This window comes from Triticum urartu, chromosome 6A, assembly GCF_056163025.1.
Source record: "Triticum urartu cultivar PI428250 chromosome 6A, HENAU_Tu73, whole genome shotgun sequence".
NCBI lineage: Eukaryota > Viridiplantae > Streptophyta > Magnoliopsida > Poales > Poaceae > Triticum > Triticum urartu.
Window position 1 is genome coordinate 7,998,390 of NC_141878.1, and position 15,227 is coordinate 8,013,616.

The window sequence follows — 15,227 nt, forward strand, 5'->3', positions numbered from 1 at the left end:
TACAACACATCCCACCTGCAGAGAGAAAGAGAGAGCTTCCACTGAGAGAACAAACAAACAATGGCGGACTTCGCGCTTGGGCTGACCAAGACGGCGGTGGAGGGGACCTTGAGCAGGGTCAAGTCGGCGATAGAGGAGGAGGCGAGGCTCAAGGAGAAGGTGCATCACGACCTGGTGTTCATCACCGCCGAGTTCCAGATGATGCAGTCCTTCCTCAACGTCGCCAACAAGGAGCGCGCCAAGAATGAGGTGGTGCGTACTTGGGTGAGGCAGCTCCGTGACCTGGCCTTTGACGTGGAGGACTGCGTCGAGTTTGTTGTCCATCTGGACAACAAGTCGACGTGGTGGTGGCGCATGGTGCCGTCCTGCGTGGTACCGCAGCGGCACCGGCACCTCGACGAGGCAGCCGCCGAGATAAAGCTGCTCAAGGCCAGGGTGGAGGATGTTAGCCAGAGGAACACACGCTACAACCTCATCAGCGACTCCGGCTCCCATGCCAAGACCATCACGGTGCAGGTGGAGCACTCGGCCCCGGCCAACCCATCACCATCAACAGCATTCCCTCTCCTATGGGAAGTGTGGGAGGCTGCTGGAAGGACACGCAACATCCACAACCTCCAAGATCTCATCACTCGTGAAAGCAATGACCTTGAGGTCATCTCCGTATGGGGAAGCACAGCAGGTGATCTTGGAGCCACCTCCATATTCAGAAAGGCGTATTGTGACAGAAAAATCATGGAAAAATTCAAGATCCGGGTCTGGATAAAGCTGATGCATCCTTTTAACCGGGAGGAGTTCCTCAAGAGCCTGCTGATTCAGTTATGCACAAGCTCTCACCAAGCAACTGTGGGAATGGAGGACTTCCGGACAAGGATGAAAGCAGCAGCACCAGTTACTCAAGACGATCTCATCAAGGCTGAGCAAATCATGGAAGGGAATAGGTATCTCGTCGTCCTGGAAGAGGTATCCACTCTGGTAGAGTGGGATGCCATCAAAATGTACCTGCCTGACTCTAAGAATGGCAGTCGGATTGTCATGTCTGCCCATGACTTAGGGGTTGCACTTATGTGCACTGGGGAGCCATATGAAGTGTCACAGCTCAGACACTTCTCTCACGGTCAATCCATTTGTGCATTTTTCAAGACGGTAAGCCTGTAAACCTAGAACAAAATCAATTATTTTCTTGAAATTATTATTTTAGGCTAGCCCATAAAAATAATTAAATTCCCTAAAAGGAGACCAAGTTATGTCTCTAAATAACATATCTCATACTTCTGTCATTTCTCAGGGAGACGTTGATCTAAATGTTTATCTTGGCCAATATATAGATCAAATTTTCATGCATTTTGATATAGCATCCCGTTGTTTGTTCATTGAGATCCATTGGTGATTGTACGTAGCTCCAAACATCTGCCTATATGGTTTAATATTTTGCATAAAAATATCTATGGTCCAATGTTTAAATTTGTGGAGCATTCCTATTTTATGTGAAACAGACTAATAGCATAAAAAACGAAAGCTTTTTTTTTTGAACACAGTACAGACGCAAGCGCTCATACATACACGCATACACTCACCCGTATGAACACACACGCAGACCCTACCCCTATGAGCACCTCCGAAAGACTGAGCCGACATATCATCTTGAGATTTATGAAGTCACCGTAGGCGCCTCGTCGTCGACGGGAACATCTCCTCCCACTGAAAACGCATCGTCAGAAGTCCTGAAATAAACTCATGAATAATGCGAGCACCAGGACTTGAACCCTGGTGGGGTGGGGATACCACTGTCCTTCTAACCATCCAACCTTCGCAAAACAAAAGCATATTTCGTGTGACTATATACAAAATCGCATGTGCCAACTGTTGTTGCTATTGCTCTGCGCGCGAGCACACCCACATACATTTTAATATTACTGAAAAAGGGTTTTCCCCCGCTTTGTATTACAAAGCAACCAACACTGATCACATAGCAATGCTCGGGCGAGAAGCACAACAAGACCAGAAGAAAAAAGGAAGAACAAAGAAGAATAAAGAAATGCCAATAACGGCAGCTTGACAAAGCACGGATGACTAGCCACCGCTGCGCCCTCCGGAATCGACCCACCACATACCAAGGCTCCGATCCGCCGCGTACCAAGCAGCACCTCCAAGAAGGAATGCAACGCCGACGGCGCTGCTGCCCGGACATGTCCTAGGGTTTCCCCAGGCATGCGGAAGGGAGTGGGGGATGGATACCTCCGACACCCTCTAGGAAGGAATGGTGGCACCCGCAGGTGTCACCGCATCGGAGCTGGAAGAGCCGCCAAGGGATTTCTCCCGTACTCCAAACCCCAGCGCCCAACCAGGCTAGAGCCAACCAGTCACCTCGTCGCCCACCAGCATGTGCCACTGCGGTCTTGACGCCACCCACGCCGCCTCACTGGGATTACCACCACGAGACCAAGAGGATGGAGAAAGATGCACGAGGCGGCGGGAGCAGCAACACCATAGCCACGCGGGAGGGAACTACCTCCACCGCCGTCATGCGGGAGGCCCGAGTCTCTGGCACCGTCGCGATCGTCGTCCGTACGCAGTAGCAGGGCATACCAAGCCACCCCTGGCCTGGCCAGGCCCAAATCGGGCCCGTAAAGCCCCGCCAGCCACGCTGCAGCAGGGCAGCACCAGCGCCGCCAGCCACCACCCGCGCATCATCGCTCCCTGCCTCCCCGAAGCCACTCTGACGGCCCTCCCCGCCGCTGGCCCGCCCAAACCTAGATGGGCCCCAGAGGGCCCAGATCTGGGCCGATCGGGCGCCGCCCCGCCGCCAACGGCAGCGCTGCCGTCTAGTAGATCACCCGCCACCACGCCGGAGAGCCACGCTGCCATGACGTACCGTTGCCGCCTAGGAGCAGCCCGCGACGCCGCACCGCCCCGCGTCAGTGCGACCCGAGAGGGGAAAGGCCAGGGGCCGCCGCCTGCGCCGCCCGGGTCAGGCCCGACGCCGGACGCCAGCGACGGCGGCAAGGAGGGAGGGAAGGGGGACCGCTCAGGGAGGAGGTGCCGGGGGCGCGGCCAGTCGCCCGGTGGCGATGCAGTCGCGAGAGCCAAGTCGGGGGGAAGCTGCGTTTCTGTATCAGGCCAAGGCAGGCTGTATTCACATTTTAGTATTATAATAACATACTTAAACATATGGAATCACTTGGATAAAATATATCTCCAAGCTTCAGATTAGTAATAAGAATGTAAAAAAATGTCAACCCAACAATTCTACAATTGAGCAAAATTTCTTTCATCTACCACCTTTTGTATAAGACTATAACTGCACAACAAGATCATGACGCGAAAGGGGGACGAGGTTGAATCCTGGACTAGTCCATAAACTGAATTCTTAGAATTAAGTAACAAAGTCAGGAATTTTACATCTTTGTTTCTTACTTGCAGGTCTCCTCATGCCGTCGCCGTGATAGGGATGAACTTAAACGACTGATAAGACAAGGCGGTGTGATCTCCGTGCATGGTCACACTCAGAGAAAATTAAATATTGTCAAAGAATTGTACCGCTGCATAAAACACAATTATCAGGAACAATATTTAGATTTGAGCTTTGAAACGTACAGATGGGTCAATGTTTCCAATCCGCTCAATCGGATGGACTTTCCTCGACGCTTACCTGTGGATTCTGATGATACTGATGATGATGATGATGATTCAGATGATAATGACTCAGATGGTCTCCAAGCCAAGGAAGTCGTGTCAGCCAACCAGGATGATTCAGGGGGTCCTCAAGCCAACGAAGTTGCAGCTGCCGACTCGGACTTAATTGAAGGTTGTTGTAAGACACTACATGAAAAGGACTGCCTTGTTGTCATCGATGGTCTGCAGTCCACAGAAGATTGGGACTGGATCAAAGGTACCTTCTTATCGCAGCCTATTAAAGGTTGTATTGTTGTCATTACAAATCAAGAACGGGTGGCCAAACATTGTGTTGATGATGAAGAAGATCGAGCCATCAACTCTGAATATCTGGAGGACGAGGTATCTTTACTCACCAATCCTTTCTCTATTTTTATGTTGTTCCAAACAGTAGATTTATAGGAAAATATCGAACCTGCTTTCTCACTTCTCCATGTTTACTCGATCTCTTCTTTGATATACTCTTAACACCAGTTCTAATATCCCCCATGTTTACTCTTTTGTTGCAATCTACACACTGCTAGGAAAATTTGAATTCTTCATTTTAACAACTATGTTTCTACATTGTAGGGTCGCAGAAAGAAAAAGGCACGTGTCTGGACTAAAAAATTTGGGGTTGATGAGGAACTTTCACTAGAAAGAAATGGGCATGTGGCTGCAGTGTGGGGGATTGCTGGTATTGGGAAATCAGCTTTTGTCAGAAACACGTACTACAACCGCATACTTGGTTACTTAGACTCACAATACATTGGAGAAATGTTTAGCTATTATAGCTGGGTCGATGTGCCCCATCCCTTCAATTTGACAGAATTTTCTTGGCGCCTACTTCTAGATTTCTATTCTGACGATCTTCAAGCCAAGGAAGCGGCAGCAATTAGCATCATAGAAGGTCAGGACCCAATTCAAAGGTGTCGTAAGATATTAACTGAAGAGGAGTGCCTCGTTGTCATTGATGGCCTGCAGTCAAAGGATGAATGGGACTTGATAAAAGCCGCCTCCTTATATGGTGGTTCTAGAAGCACTACCGTTGTCATTACAAATGAAGTAGGTGTGGCAAGTTATTGTGTACGTAATAATTTTGAATCGGTGGTCAACATCAAAGGGCTAGAACCTGATGAGGCCCTTTGTCTCTTCAAAAAGGTATGTTTACTCTCAAGCTCTGTTATACTATTTTTAGGTTGAAACAATATTCTAGATATTGTAGTACTATTTACACATATATGCAGTATATGTTGAAATAACTAGCAATGTGTTGAGATAATTTAATCTAGATTAAAATCCTGACAATATCACTAGCAATATTAACCCCAAATGACTAGACACACAAGCACAAATAACACACTGAACTAGCACAGCTATGAAATTTGCATGAGCAACAAGCACACGACCACAATAGTGGTGGTGTCCGCAGCCATAGAGATGAAAACAATGTAGTCGAAGTAGTCAACGCCATCATAAGGATAGTAGTTGACCATATGCGAGCAATCACACCAAGATACTCCCAAAAAACATTATCGCCCATCACCTAGTGCAGGTTCATAAGAGGCAAGGTTGAGTAGGCCTCCTCTCCTGTGCGACCATGCACGTGGTTGTTAGGTTGGGTAGTCGAGAGCGGCATAGAAAGAGTAAAATGATTGTTGTGGTACATGCACGAGGAGATAGATGGGTTGCCTTATATAGCTGGTCGGGTAAGTTCTTGCATAAACCCACAATCGAGTCCGTGATAACACAACACCAGAGTAAATCGGAAGCGCCATTAATGTGACTCGAGAAAAATTAATCACAATTGATTATCCATCTGGATAATACAAAGCACACACTGCATGGATGTGAGCCAGGATTGTTCACAGAACACAATGCATGATATACTAGGGATATCATCCTTCTAGCAGCCACCATCTCGAGATGAAAGAAATGGAACTCGGACTATCAACCACAAGGTACACAATGAAATCATCATCAACGGACATTGTAGTCATCCATCTTTTGCCCCTTTTAGGAGCTTCGTTATCTCCATTCTCAGCATTTTTGTCATGGGTTCATTCATAATATTCCGTCGAAATGGAATATTCAAGAGTTACATTATATTCATGTGCTAACAAATGCTAGGGATATCTTCCAGAGGAAAAATATCCTTAAAATCCGTAGCCTCCTTAGACTCTATAATGGTACCGACCTTCAGGTCAAGTATGTCAAATTTCACTACTATAAATCATTATCCAACAATGTTTTCAAAAATAGCCTAGAAAAACATAATGCATGATTTTTGGTTCAAGCTTAAGTTTATTGGGAATTGACAAGTTGACTTTCTCAAAACAACCCCAAGTCCACAATGAGTGACTATTAGTCCTCTCTTCTCCTACTTTTCATAGTGATTAATATCTTTATCTTTCATCGGAACTTGGTAAGGATATGATGAGATGGCAATGTCATCTCCCCATCATTGTCTTGGAAGTATCTAACAATGTGTTAAACAAATCAATTAGAGTATGTTTTTTTTCCTTTGAGTAATCCAATTTGACTAGGGTGAATAGGGAGCTAACCTCTCATGGATTATACAATGTTTCACACATAATAAATTGAGCTCATTCAAAACGTACTCTCCACCATGATCGAACCAAAATCTTTTAGTTTATCTGTCAAGTTGATTTTTTAATTTCTGCCTTATAGATTTTAAAGTAGTGTAGAGCATCAACTTTAGACTTTATACACATAACGATATCTACTAGAATCATCAACTAAAGTCATGAAATATTTATTTCCACCCTTTGTCAACACACCATTCATAAAATATATGAGTTATAGTGGTGCCAAGTTTGTCTACTTCATAGCCTTGTGAGGCTTGCGAGGTTATTTAACTCGCACACAAGCTTGACTCTTAGAACCTAGGGGTTCTAATTTTCGTGATATAGATCCTAGGGTTCAAAACCACTCAGTGGTCCAGAACATGAGCCCTCCCAGGCTCTTTTTGTTTTGAGACACCCTCCCAGGCTCTTAAGAAGTTCGTTTGTTCTTGGAGAAGAAAGTTAGACATGTGGCCTCCAACCATGGGCCAGCTGATACCAAATCAGTGGGCCTATGTCTAGTATGTTTACATTTGAACTGTGACTACCGCATCTAAACTGCAATATTAAAGCCGACCTACAGGCCTGTTTTCACAATTTCGGGCATGTTTGATCCATAGGATTACAGCAACAAAAGAATAGGAAAACACATGGTTGTACTATCATGCTCATTCCGATCCTACATGATTTTGTTAGCAGTGAAGTTTGTTTGATTGCACCACATGAAAATAAAGGATATTTCTTCAAACCTAATTAATAAGCAAACTATTGCCCATTTGACAACCAAGCCTTGAACCATAATTTGGTGATAAATTTATCTGAATTTCTAATTTTATTTGTTTATATGTAACATTGATTTTGGAGTGAATTTGTATATATTTCATAGTTAGATTTCTTTTATCAATGTAGATACTTGGTCCCCACTGCAATATATTGAATCCGGAGGAGATGGAACTTTCAAAACATATCTTGGCCAAGTGTGGTGGACTCCGCAAAGTAGTAGCTGCAATAAGCGACTACTTGTATCGTCGCAATAAATTTGGGATGAAGAATATAAATGAAAACTTTATGGAAATGTTGGAAACCAACGTCGAATTTGACTGTTTAAGAGGTCTATTTTCTTGGATGCAGTCCTACTTTGAAGATTGCAAAGATTCACTCAAGCCATGCATCTTCTATCTGCCAATATTCCATACAAACCACAACATTAGGCGGCGCCGTTTGCTGAGGCGGTGGATTGCAGAGGGTTATTCTAGAGAAACATCTAGTGGTACCGCGGAAGAGAATGGAGAAAGGTTGTTTTCTGAACTTGTTGACTTGAGCATAATCCAGCAGCCATCAAGCAAGTCCATGTGCCAAGTCAATGGTTTCTTCCACGAATACATCATGTCACGACCAATGGAAGATAATCTTTTCTTTTCTCTGGAGGGGCATTGCAGTCTGAATTCGCAAGTTGTCGGACAACACCTCACCATAAGGAATAGCTGGGATAGAGACATTAATGTGTTTGAGAGCATTGATTTCTCATCACTAAGGTCTTTGACGGTGTTCGGGGAGTGGAGGCCATTCTTCATATCTACCAATATTAATATGAGACTAGTCCGGGTGCTGGATCTGGAGGACACGTCAAATGTAACAGATGATGACCTTAAGGATATCGGGAAGCTACTGCCTCGTCTCAAGTTCCTCTCCCTGCGAGGACGCAGAGGGATTACCCATTTGCCAAAATCATTGTCTTGCCTGAGGCAGCTTCAAACTCTGGATGTCCGACACACCTCCATAACCGCACTCCCACAAGCCATCATCAAGTTGCAAAAGCTACAGTACATCCGTGCCGGCACAAGTAAACAACCATGGAATGAAGGTGGTAGAGTCACCAGCCTACCAACACTAGATGATGACAGAACATCGACACAAGCAGAAGAAGATGGTGCTAGCACCCGCTCAAGCCAAGAACCAGCAGCAGCGGCAGCGCCAACACAAACAGAAGAAGGTGATGGCACCAGCTCAAGCCAGCCAGCAGGACCAGCTGCGGTCTGCACATCAACACCGTCAAGGAGAAGGCCACATACTTTGGTATCTAGCTGGTTTTCCAGGTTGTGTTGTACAACACGACAACTTAATAGTCGCGGTGTCGAGGTTCCTGCAGGAATCGGGAAATTGAGGGCCTTACATACTCTTGGCGTTGTCAACGTCAGTGGTGTAGGCGGGAAGGCCATAGTGATGGAGCTCAAGACTCTTTCTCAATTACGCAGGCTCGGGTTGTGCGGCATCAACCGGGAAAACTTGAAGGAGTTGTGTTCGGCCATCTCAGGTCACAGCCATCTTGAGTACTTGTCAGTAGAAGTCGACAAGGATAAGGAACAGGGTTTATTCTGTTGTTTCGATGGCACGATCTCCCCGCCGCCAAAGAAGTTAAAGAGTCTTAAGTTGTACGGGTATGCACACATATTGCCAGACAGCTGGATGAAGCAGCTTGACAACCTCGAAAGGCTGGATCTTGAGATCACCATATTCAAGCAACAAGACATAGACGTCCTTGATGAGTTGCCAAGGGGTAAAGCCTTACGTCGTCTATGTGTCAAGCCGATTCAAGAAGGCGAGCTCCAGCTTGCAACCAAGGGAGATGCCTACCACTTCCTCTTACGGGAACTCGAGATAGATTGTACCTCCAAGTTACAGGTAACCTTTTTGCCAGGTAAATGGTTGACCCACTCTGTTAAGGTGCTTAAGGTGCACTGCTCTAGTGGGTCGTCTATGCGGCTTTCTGGGCTAGAGCATCTGCGGCATCTAAAGGAAGTGTGGCTCAAGGGTTCCTTGGGCGACCAACTCAAGCAAGGCTTGCAGCATCAGCTCTCCAAGCATTTGAACAAACCTGCCTTGAAGCTGGTGAAGTCCTGACTCCTGAACCGAACAGTGAAGACTGCAAGTGTGCTCTGAATTCAGTGCTGAGATATATGTACAAGCTGTATGCACTTGTGTTCATTTCTATGTTCGAATTGTCAGCAGAATTGGTAGCTAGGATCTGTGTCACTCAGATGATTGATGTATATATGCGTGTTTATGTACAGTATAGTCACTGTTGCTGTATTAAAACTTATCTGGTGAGCAGAAGATAACCGAGTGCACAGCTCCCGACCTCGAAGACGCAAACCACCGAGTAGTTTCCGACGAGGTACGCACAACCACACAAGCCTCCTAAGCAAGCAGGCTGCTGGATTGATTCCCAGACAGATGCACACGTACACGTACTTACGTTGCTTCTGATCCGTTCTGGCAAGGAACACTCGAAACCACGCATGGCGATTGATTGCAAATAGGAGCGTGTCATCTGTCATCCCTGTTTTTTTTTTACTTTCGAACTGAAATTTACAGGGGATATTACATGGGCAAAACTGGATGCATTTCGTGTACAAAATGCACAATCTTTTTCGAAGTATCAGGGTTTTATACGGAAACTCGTCTGTTATAAAGGGATTTCATTTTTTTGAACTTATTTGAACTCCATATTTTTTCTGTGTTCAAAATGCACCATTCAAAGCCACATCATCAGTTTTCAACCCTTTCTGACTTCATTTGTTATTTTTCATGCATTTACTGATTATTTTGAGCTATAAGACCCTGAAATTGAAAAGCACTACAAATGAACTCTGAAAAGGCTGAAAGTTGGCATGGTATCATCATTTCACCCACGTAGAATGTGCAAGAAAGTAGAAAGGCTTACGACAAAAACTGGATGCACTTCGTGTACAAAACGGATAATCTTTTTCGAAGTATCAGGGTTTCATACGGAAACTCGTCTGTTACAAAGGGATTTTATTTTTTTGAACTTATTTGAACTCCATACTTTTTCTGTGTTCAAAATGCACTATTCAAAGCCACATCATCAATTTTCAATCCTTTCTGACTTCATTTGTTATTTTTCATGCATTTGCAGATTATTTTGAGCTATAAGACCCTGAAATTGAAAAGCATTACAAATGAACTCTGAAAAGGTTGAAAGTTGGCATGGTATCATCATTTCACCCGCATAGCATGTGCAAGAAAGTAGAGAGGCTTACGGCAAAAACTGGATGCACTTCGTATACAAAATGCACAATCTCTTTCGAAGTATCAGGGTTTCATACAGAAACTCGTCTGTTACAAAGGGATTTAATTTTTTTGAATTTATTTGAACTCCATACTTTTTCTATGTTCAAAATGCACCATTCAAAACCACATCATCAATTTTTAACCCTTTCTGACTTCATTTGTTATTTTTCATGCATTTACTGATTATTTTGAGCTATAAGACCCTGAAATTGAAAAGCACTACAAATGAACTTTGAAAAGGTTGAAAGTCGGCATGGTATCATCATTTCACCCACATAGCATGTGCAAAAAAGTAGAGAGGCTTACAGCAAAAACTAGATGCACTCCATGTATAAAATGCATCATTCAAAGCTACATCATCAATTTAGTACATATAGCTCTCATGAATAGATAAGTGACCAAATTAATAGAAGTTCATCATCACATTAAAAACAAAGTACATATATAGTTCTCATTGAACAACATATAGCTCTCCAGGGCATCTAGTTAAACCATACATTGAAACTATGTGAAACCTTTCAATGCAACAATAAATGCGATCATAATCACAACCAAGGTAAAAATTGATCCAACGGCATAATGATACCAAGCCTCGGTATGAATGGCATATTTTCTAATCTTCCTCATCTTCAACCGCGTTGCATCCATCTTGATCTTGTGATCATCGACGACATCCGCAACATGCTACTCCAATATCATCTTCTCCTCCTTAATTTTTTTATTTTTTCCTTAAAGTAATTGTTTTCTTCTTCAACTAAATTTAACCTCTCGACAATAGGGTCGGTTGGAATTTCTGGTTCAACTACCTCCTACATAAATAAAATCTATGTCAACTTGATGGGCATAATTATCATAAACAATAAATGAACCAAATAGTTATAAAAGATAATATATACCACATCCGAATCATAGCCAGGACGAGGGCCGACGGGGGCGGATACCAAAACCATCGCACTATATAAGCACAAGCAATAATAAAAGTAAGAAAATTAGACAAGTATCTATCTAAAGTAAGAATTTATTTTCTTTCAGAAGAAGATAAGAGTCTCACCACAGTGGTGCAGGCGACGAGATCGGCACGGGCGATCGACGGCGGTGAAGACGGGGACGGGACGTGACGGACCGCTAAACCTAGACAAATCTCGGGGGAAATGGAGCTTGGATGTCAAGCTTCGAGAGGAGAAAGCTTAACTAGCATGGCTTGGGCATTTCATCGAACACCTCGTGTGCATAGGAGGTGAGCTAGAGCACCCAAATGCCCTCTCCTCGCCGGCCAGAAAAAATAGAGCACTGTGGAGTGCTCTGCTGCAGCGACGGGGTATATATAGGCAACTCATTTGTCCCGGTTCATGACTGGAACCAGAACTAAAGCCCAGCCTTCTGTCCCGGTTCGAGCCAAGAACCGGGACAAATGTTTGTGGGCTAGGAGCGAGGCCCATTGGTCCCGGTTCGTGCCTGGAACCGGGACAAATGGGTCCATACGAACCGGGACCAATGCCACGAGGCCCCGGCTGGCCCCCTGGGCTCACGAACCGGGACGAAGGCATCCATTGGTCCCGGTTCGTGGAAGAACCGGGACTAATGGGATGGCCAGGCCCGAACGAAAGCCCCTTTTTCTACTAGTGAAGAAAAACACAGAAACCGGATGTAGAACGTCGAGTGTCGGGACAACCAGCCCAGTCTGCATCAGAATACACGGTGAGAGAGGTGGGGGATGAATTTTTTATGTGGAGACCATGATCGAGAGTACCTTTGAGATACCGAAGGATGCGTTTGATATGATTATAGTGAGGAATTCGAGGATCATGCATATAGAGACAAGCTTGTTGGACGGTAAATGAGATTTCATGACGAGTAATGGTAAGATACTGAGAGCACTGGCAAGACTACGATAAAGAGTAGGATCAGAGAAAGGATCACCATTGGCATAAAGTTTGAAACTAGTGTTGACAGGAGTATGGGAAGGATGACAGTCTAGCATACCAGCACAATTGAGAAGATCTAGAATGTATTGATGCTGGGAAAAAACAGACCAGATGAATCACGAATCACTACAATACCTAAAAAATGATGAAGAAGACCAAGATCGGTCATAGAAAACTCGGAGCGTAGATGAGTAATGATGCGATCCAAAAAAGGTTGAGCAGAAGCAGTGAGAATGATATCGTCAACATAAACAAGTAAGTAGGCAATGTCAGAATTATGATGGTAGACAAAGAGAGAGCCGTCAGAAAGAGAGGGAATAAAGCCTATGGTTTGAATAAAGGAAGAAAAGCGTTGAAACCATGCACGTGGAGCTTGTTTGAGACCATAGAGAGATTTTTGAAGAAGACAAACATGGTTGGGATAGGAAGGGTCTTCAAAACCGAGAGGTTGCTGACAGTAGACAGTCTCTTGAAGAGAACCATGAAGAAAGGCATTTTTGACGTCTAATTGGTGAATAGGCCAGGTGGAGGAGACAACAAGGCTGAGAACAGTGCGTATGGTACTGGGCTTAACTACAAGAGAAAAGGTTTCATCCTAATCAATGCCATGCTGTATGGAATAGCCGCGACATACCCAACGTGCTTTGTAGCGGGAAAGAGTACCATCGGAGTGAAACTTCTGGCAAAACACCCACTTGCCAGAGACAATGTTGGTGTTGGGAGGCGAGGAACAAGCTGCCAGGTATTATTTTCAGTAAGGTCCGAAAATTCTTCTTGCATAGTTGCAGCCCAATTAGGATCGAGAAGCGCAGTTTTGTATGATTTGGGAACTTGAGACAAGGACAGTGTGGCATGAAGGTTGAGACGGTCGATGGGTTGACGAAAACCTGATTTGGAACGAGTGCGCATAGACTGATCATTGACTGATGGCATAGTGGGAACAACGCAAATGGGAAGAGGAGCTATACTGGTGTCTGGCGCAGCGGAAGATGAGGACAATGGAGGAGATGGTGGTGGATCGGCATGTGTGGGTGATGGTGCCGGAGGGGATGATGGCGGATCAGCATGTGTGGGTGATGGTGCTGGAGGGGATGATGGCGGATCGACATGTGTTGGTGATGGTGCTGGAGGGGATGGTGGCGGATCGGCATGTGTGGGAGTCGTCGGTGTATCGAGCAAAACAGCGGTGTTTGGTTGGTTTGGTGGAGAAGAGGTATTTAGAGATTGAGATGTCCGGAGAGGAGCATAGAGAGGGAAACATGTAGAAGGGAGGCCAGGTGTGGAAGTAGTGGTGTGTGATGGAGTAGTACGTTGAGCAAATGGAAAGATATGTTCGGCGAAGGTGACATTCCGAGACACAAGAACCCGACCGATGTATAAGTCAAGGCAACGATAGCCTTTGTGCTCATCCGAAAAACCGAGGAGAACACACGGGGGAGAGCGGGGAGAGAGCTTATGAGCAGCGGTAGCGGAAGTGTTAGGGAAACAGAGACAACCGAAAACACGAATGTCGGAGTAGTTTGGATGGCAAAGAAACAGAGAAAAATATAGGGTGATGTTGGGATTGTCTTTGGTAGGACGAACATTGACAAGATATGTAGCGGTGTGGAGAGCCTCAGCCCAGTATTGGGGTGGCATGGAAGATTGAAGAAGAAGGGTACGAACAATATCATTGATAGTACGTAGAGAACGTTCAGCTTTGCCAATTTGAGGAGAAGTGTAGGGACAAGAAAAACAGAGAAGAATGCCATGCTTGAGAAAGAAAGTGTGATTTTTAACATTATCAAATTCACAACCATTATCACATTGGATGAAGCGAATAGGGAGAAAGAAGTGTACAGAGACGTATCGCTGAAAATTGAGAAAGAGAGCGTGAACGTCGGATTTGTTGCGGAGAGGAAAGGTCCAGACAAAGTGTGTAAAATCATCTAAAATGACAAGATAGTATTTAAAACCAGAGACACTAGCAATAGGCGATGTCCAAAGATCACAATGTATTAATTCAAAGGGATAAGTGCTTGCAGAACTAGACGAACTAAAAGGAAGATGCACACGCTTGCCAAATTGACATGACTCACAAACGGAGGAATCGTCAGAATCTCTATTACAAGGTATGGTAATTTCACTAAGAATAGATGCTAAAACTGCCGGGTTGGGATGCCCTAAACGCCGACGCCAGAGATCAAAAGATGCCATCATGGAGGTTGGAGAAGCGGCGGCAGTAACACCATTTAGAGAGTATAAGTCGCCGGAGCTATTGAACCGTGCAATCTCGACCTTGGTCTGATAATCCTTCACAGATAGGCCAAAGGGGTCAAATTCGACAGAAACAAGATTATCACATGTGAATTGATGGACAAAGATTAAATTTTTGATAAGAGCGGGAGCAACAAGTACATCACGATGAAGAAGAGGTTTAGTGGTGGAGGGAAGTTGAGCCTGACCAACACAATAGATGGGGATAGAAGAACCGTCACCGAGGTGATGGATTTAAAGAGGGGTGAAGTGCAAGAGGAGAGAAACATACTAGATGCAGACATATGAATAGAAGCACCGGAATCGAAAATCCAATCCGTAACTGTGTTGCCTTGGGCGGCAAAATTATTCATGGCCTGGATGAAGGCGGCTTGGTCCCAGCTTGGTGGTGCAGCAGAGGTCGGTGTTGGCAGCAGAGCTAGCTGGTACGACAACGAGGGCAGGAGGGCCGACGATGGAGCGACGGCAGGAGAGCCGGCTGGTACGACGGTGAGGGCAGTAGGGACGACGGTGGGGTGTAGTAGTGACCTCCATCAGTGTAGTAGGGAGCACCATATGTTGGAGCAGCATGATAGGCATGGGCCGGCGGGCGGGGCGTGAGGAAGCCTGGGGCACTAGTGTGGGGCCGCATGCCAGGCTGCGAGGCATCGGCATAAGCCGGTGGAGCGCCTAGGGAGCCGGAGCAGACCATGGCATGGGCCAAGCTTGGACGAGC

General features: G+C 45.3%; 1 protein-coding gene across 1 annotated transcript; it reads left to right on the plus strand.

The window, feature by feature from the left end:
* On the plus strand, window positions 1-9,297 carry LOC125517004 (uncharacterized). Its single transcript, XM_048682242.2, has 4 exons — window positions 1-1,146; window positions 3,424-4,017; window positions 4,246-4,815; window positions 7,149-9,297. Exons 1-4 carry the CDS (start codon window positions 61-63, stop codon window positions 9,138-9,140), a joined length of 4,242 nt encoding a protein of 1,413 aa, XP_048538199.2. The 5' UTR covers window positions 1-60; the 3' UTR covers window positions 9,141-9,297.
* Window positions 9,298-15,227: the final 5,930 nt, after the last annotated feature.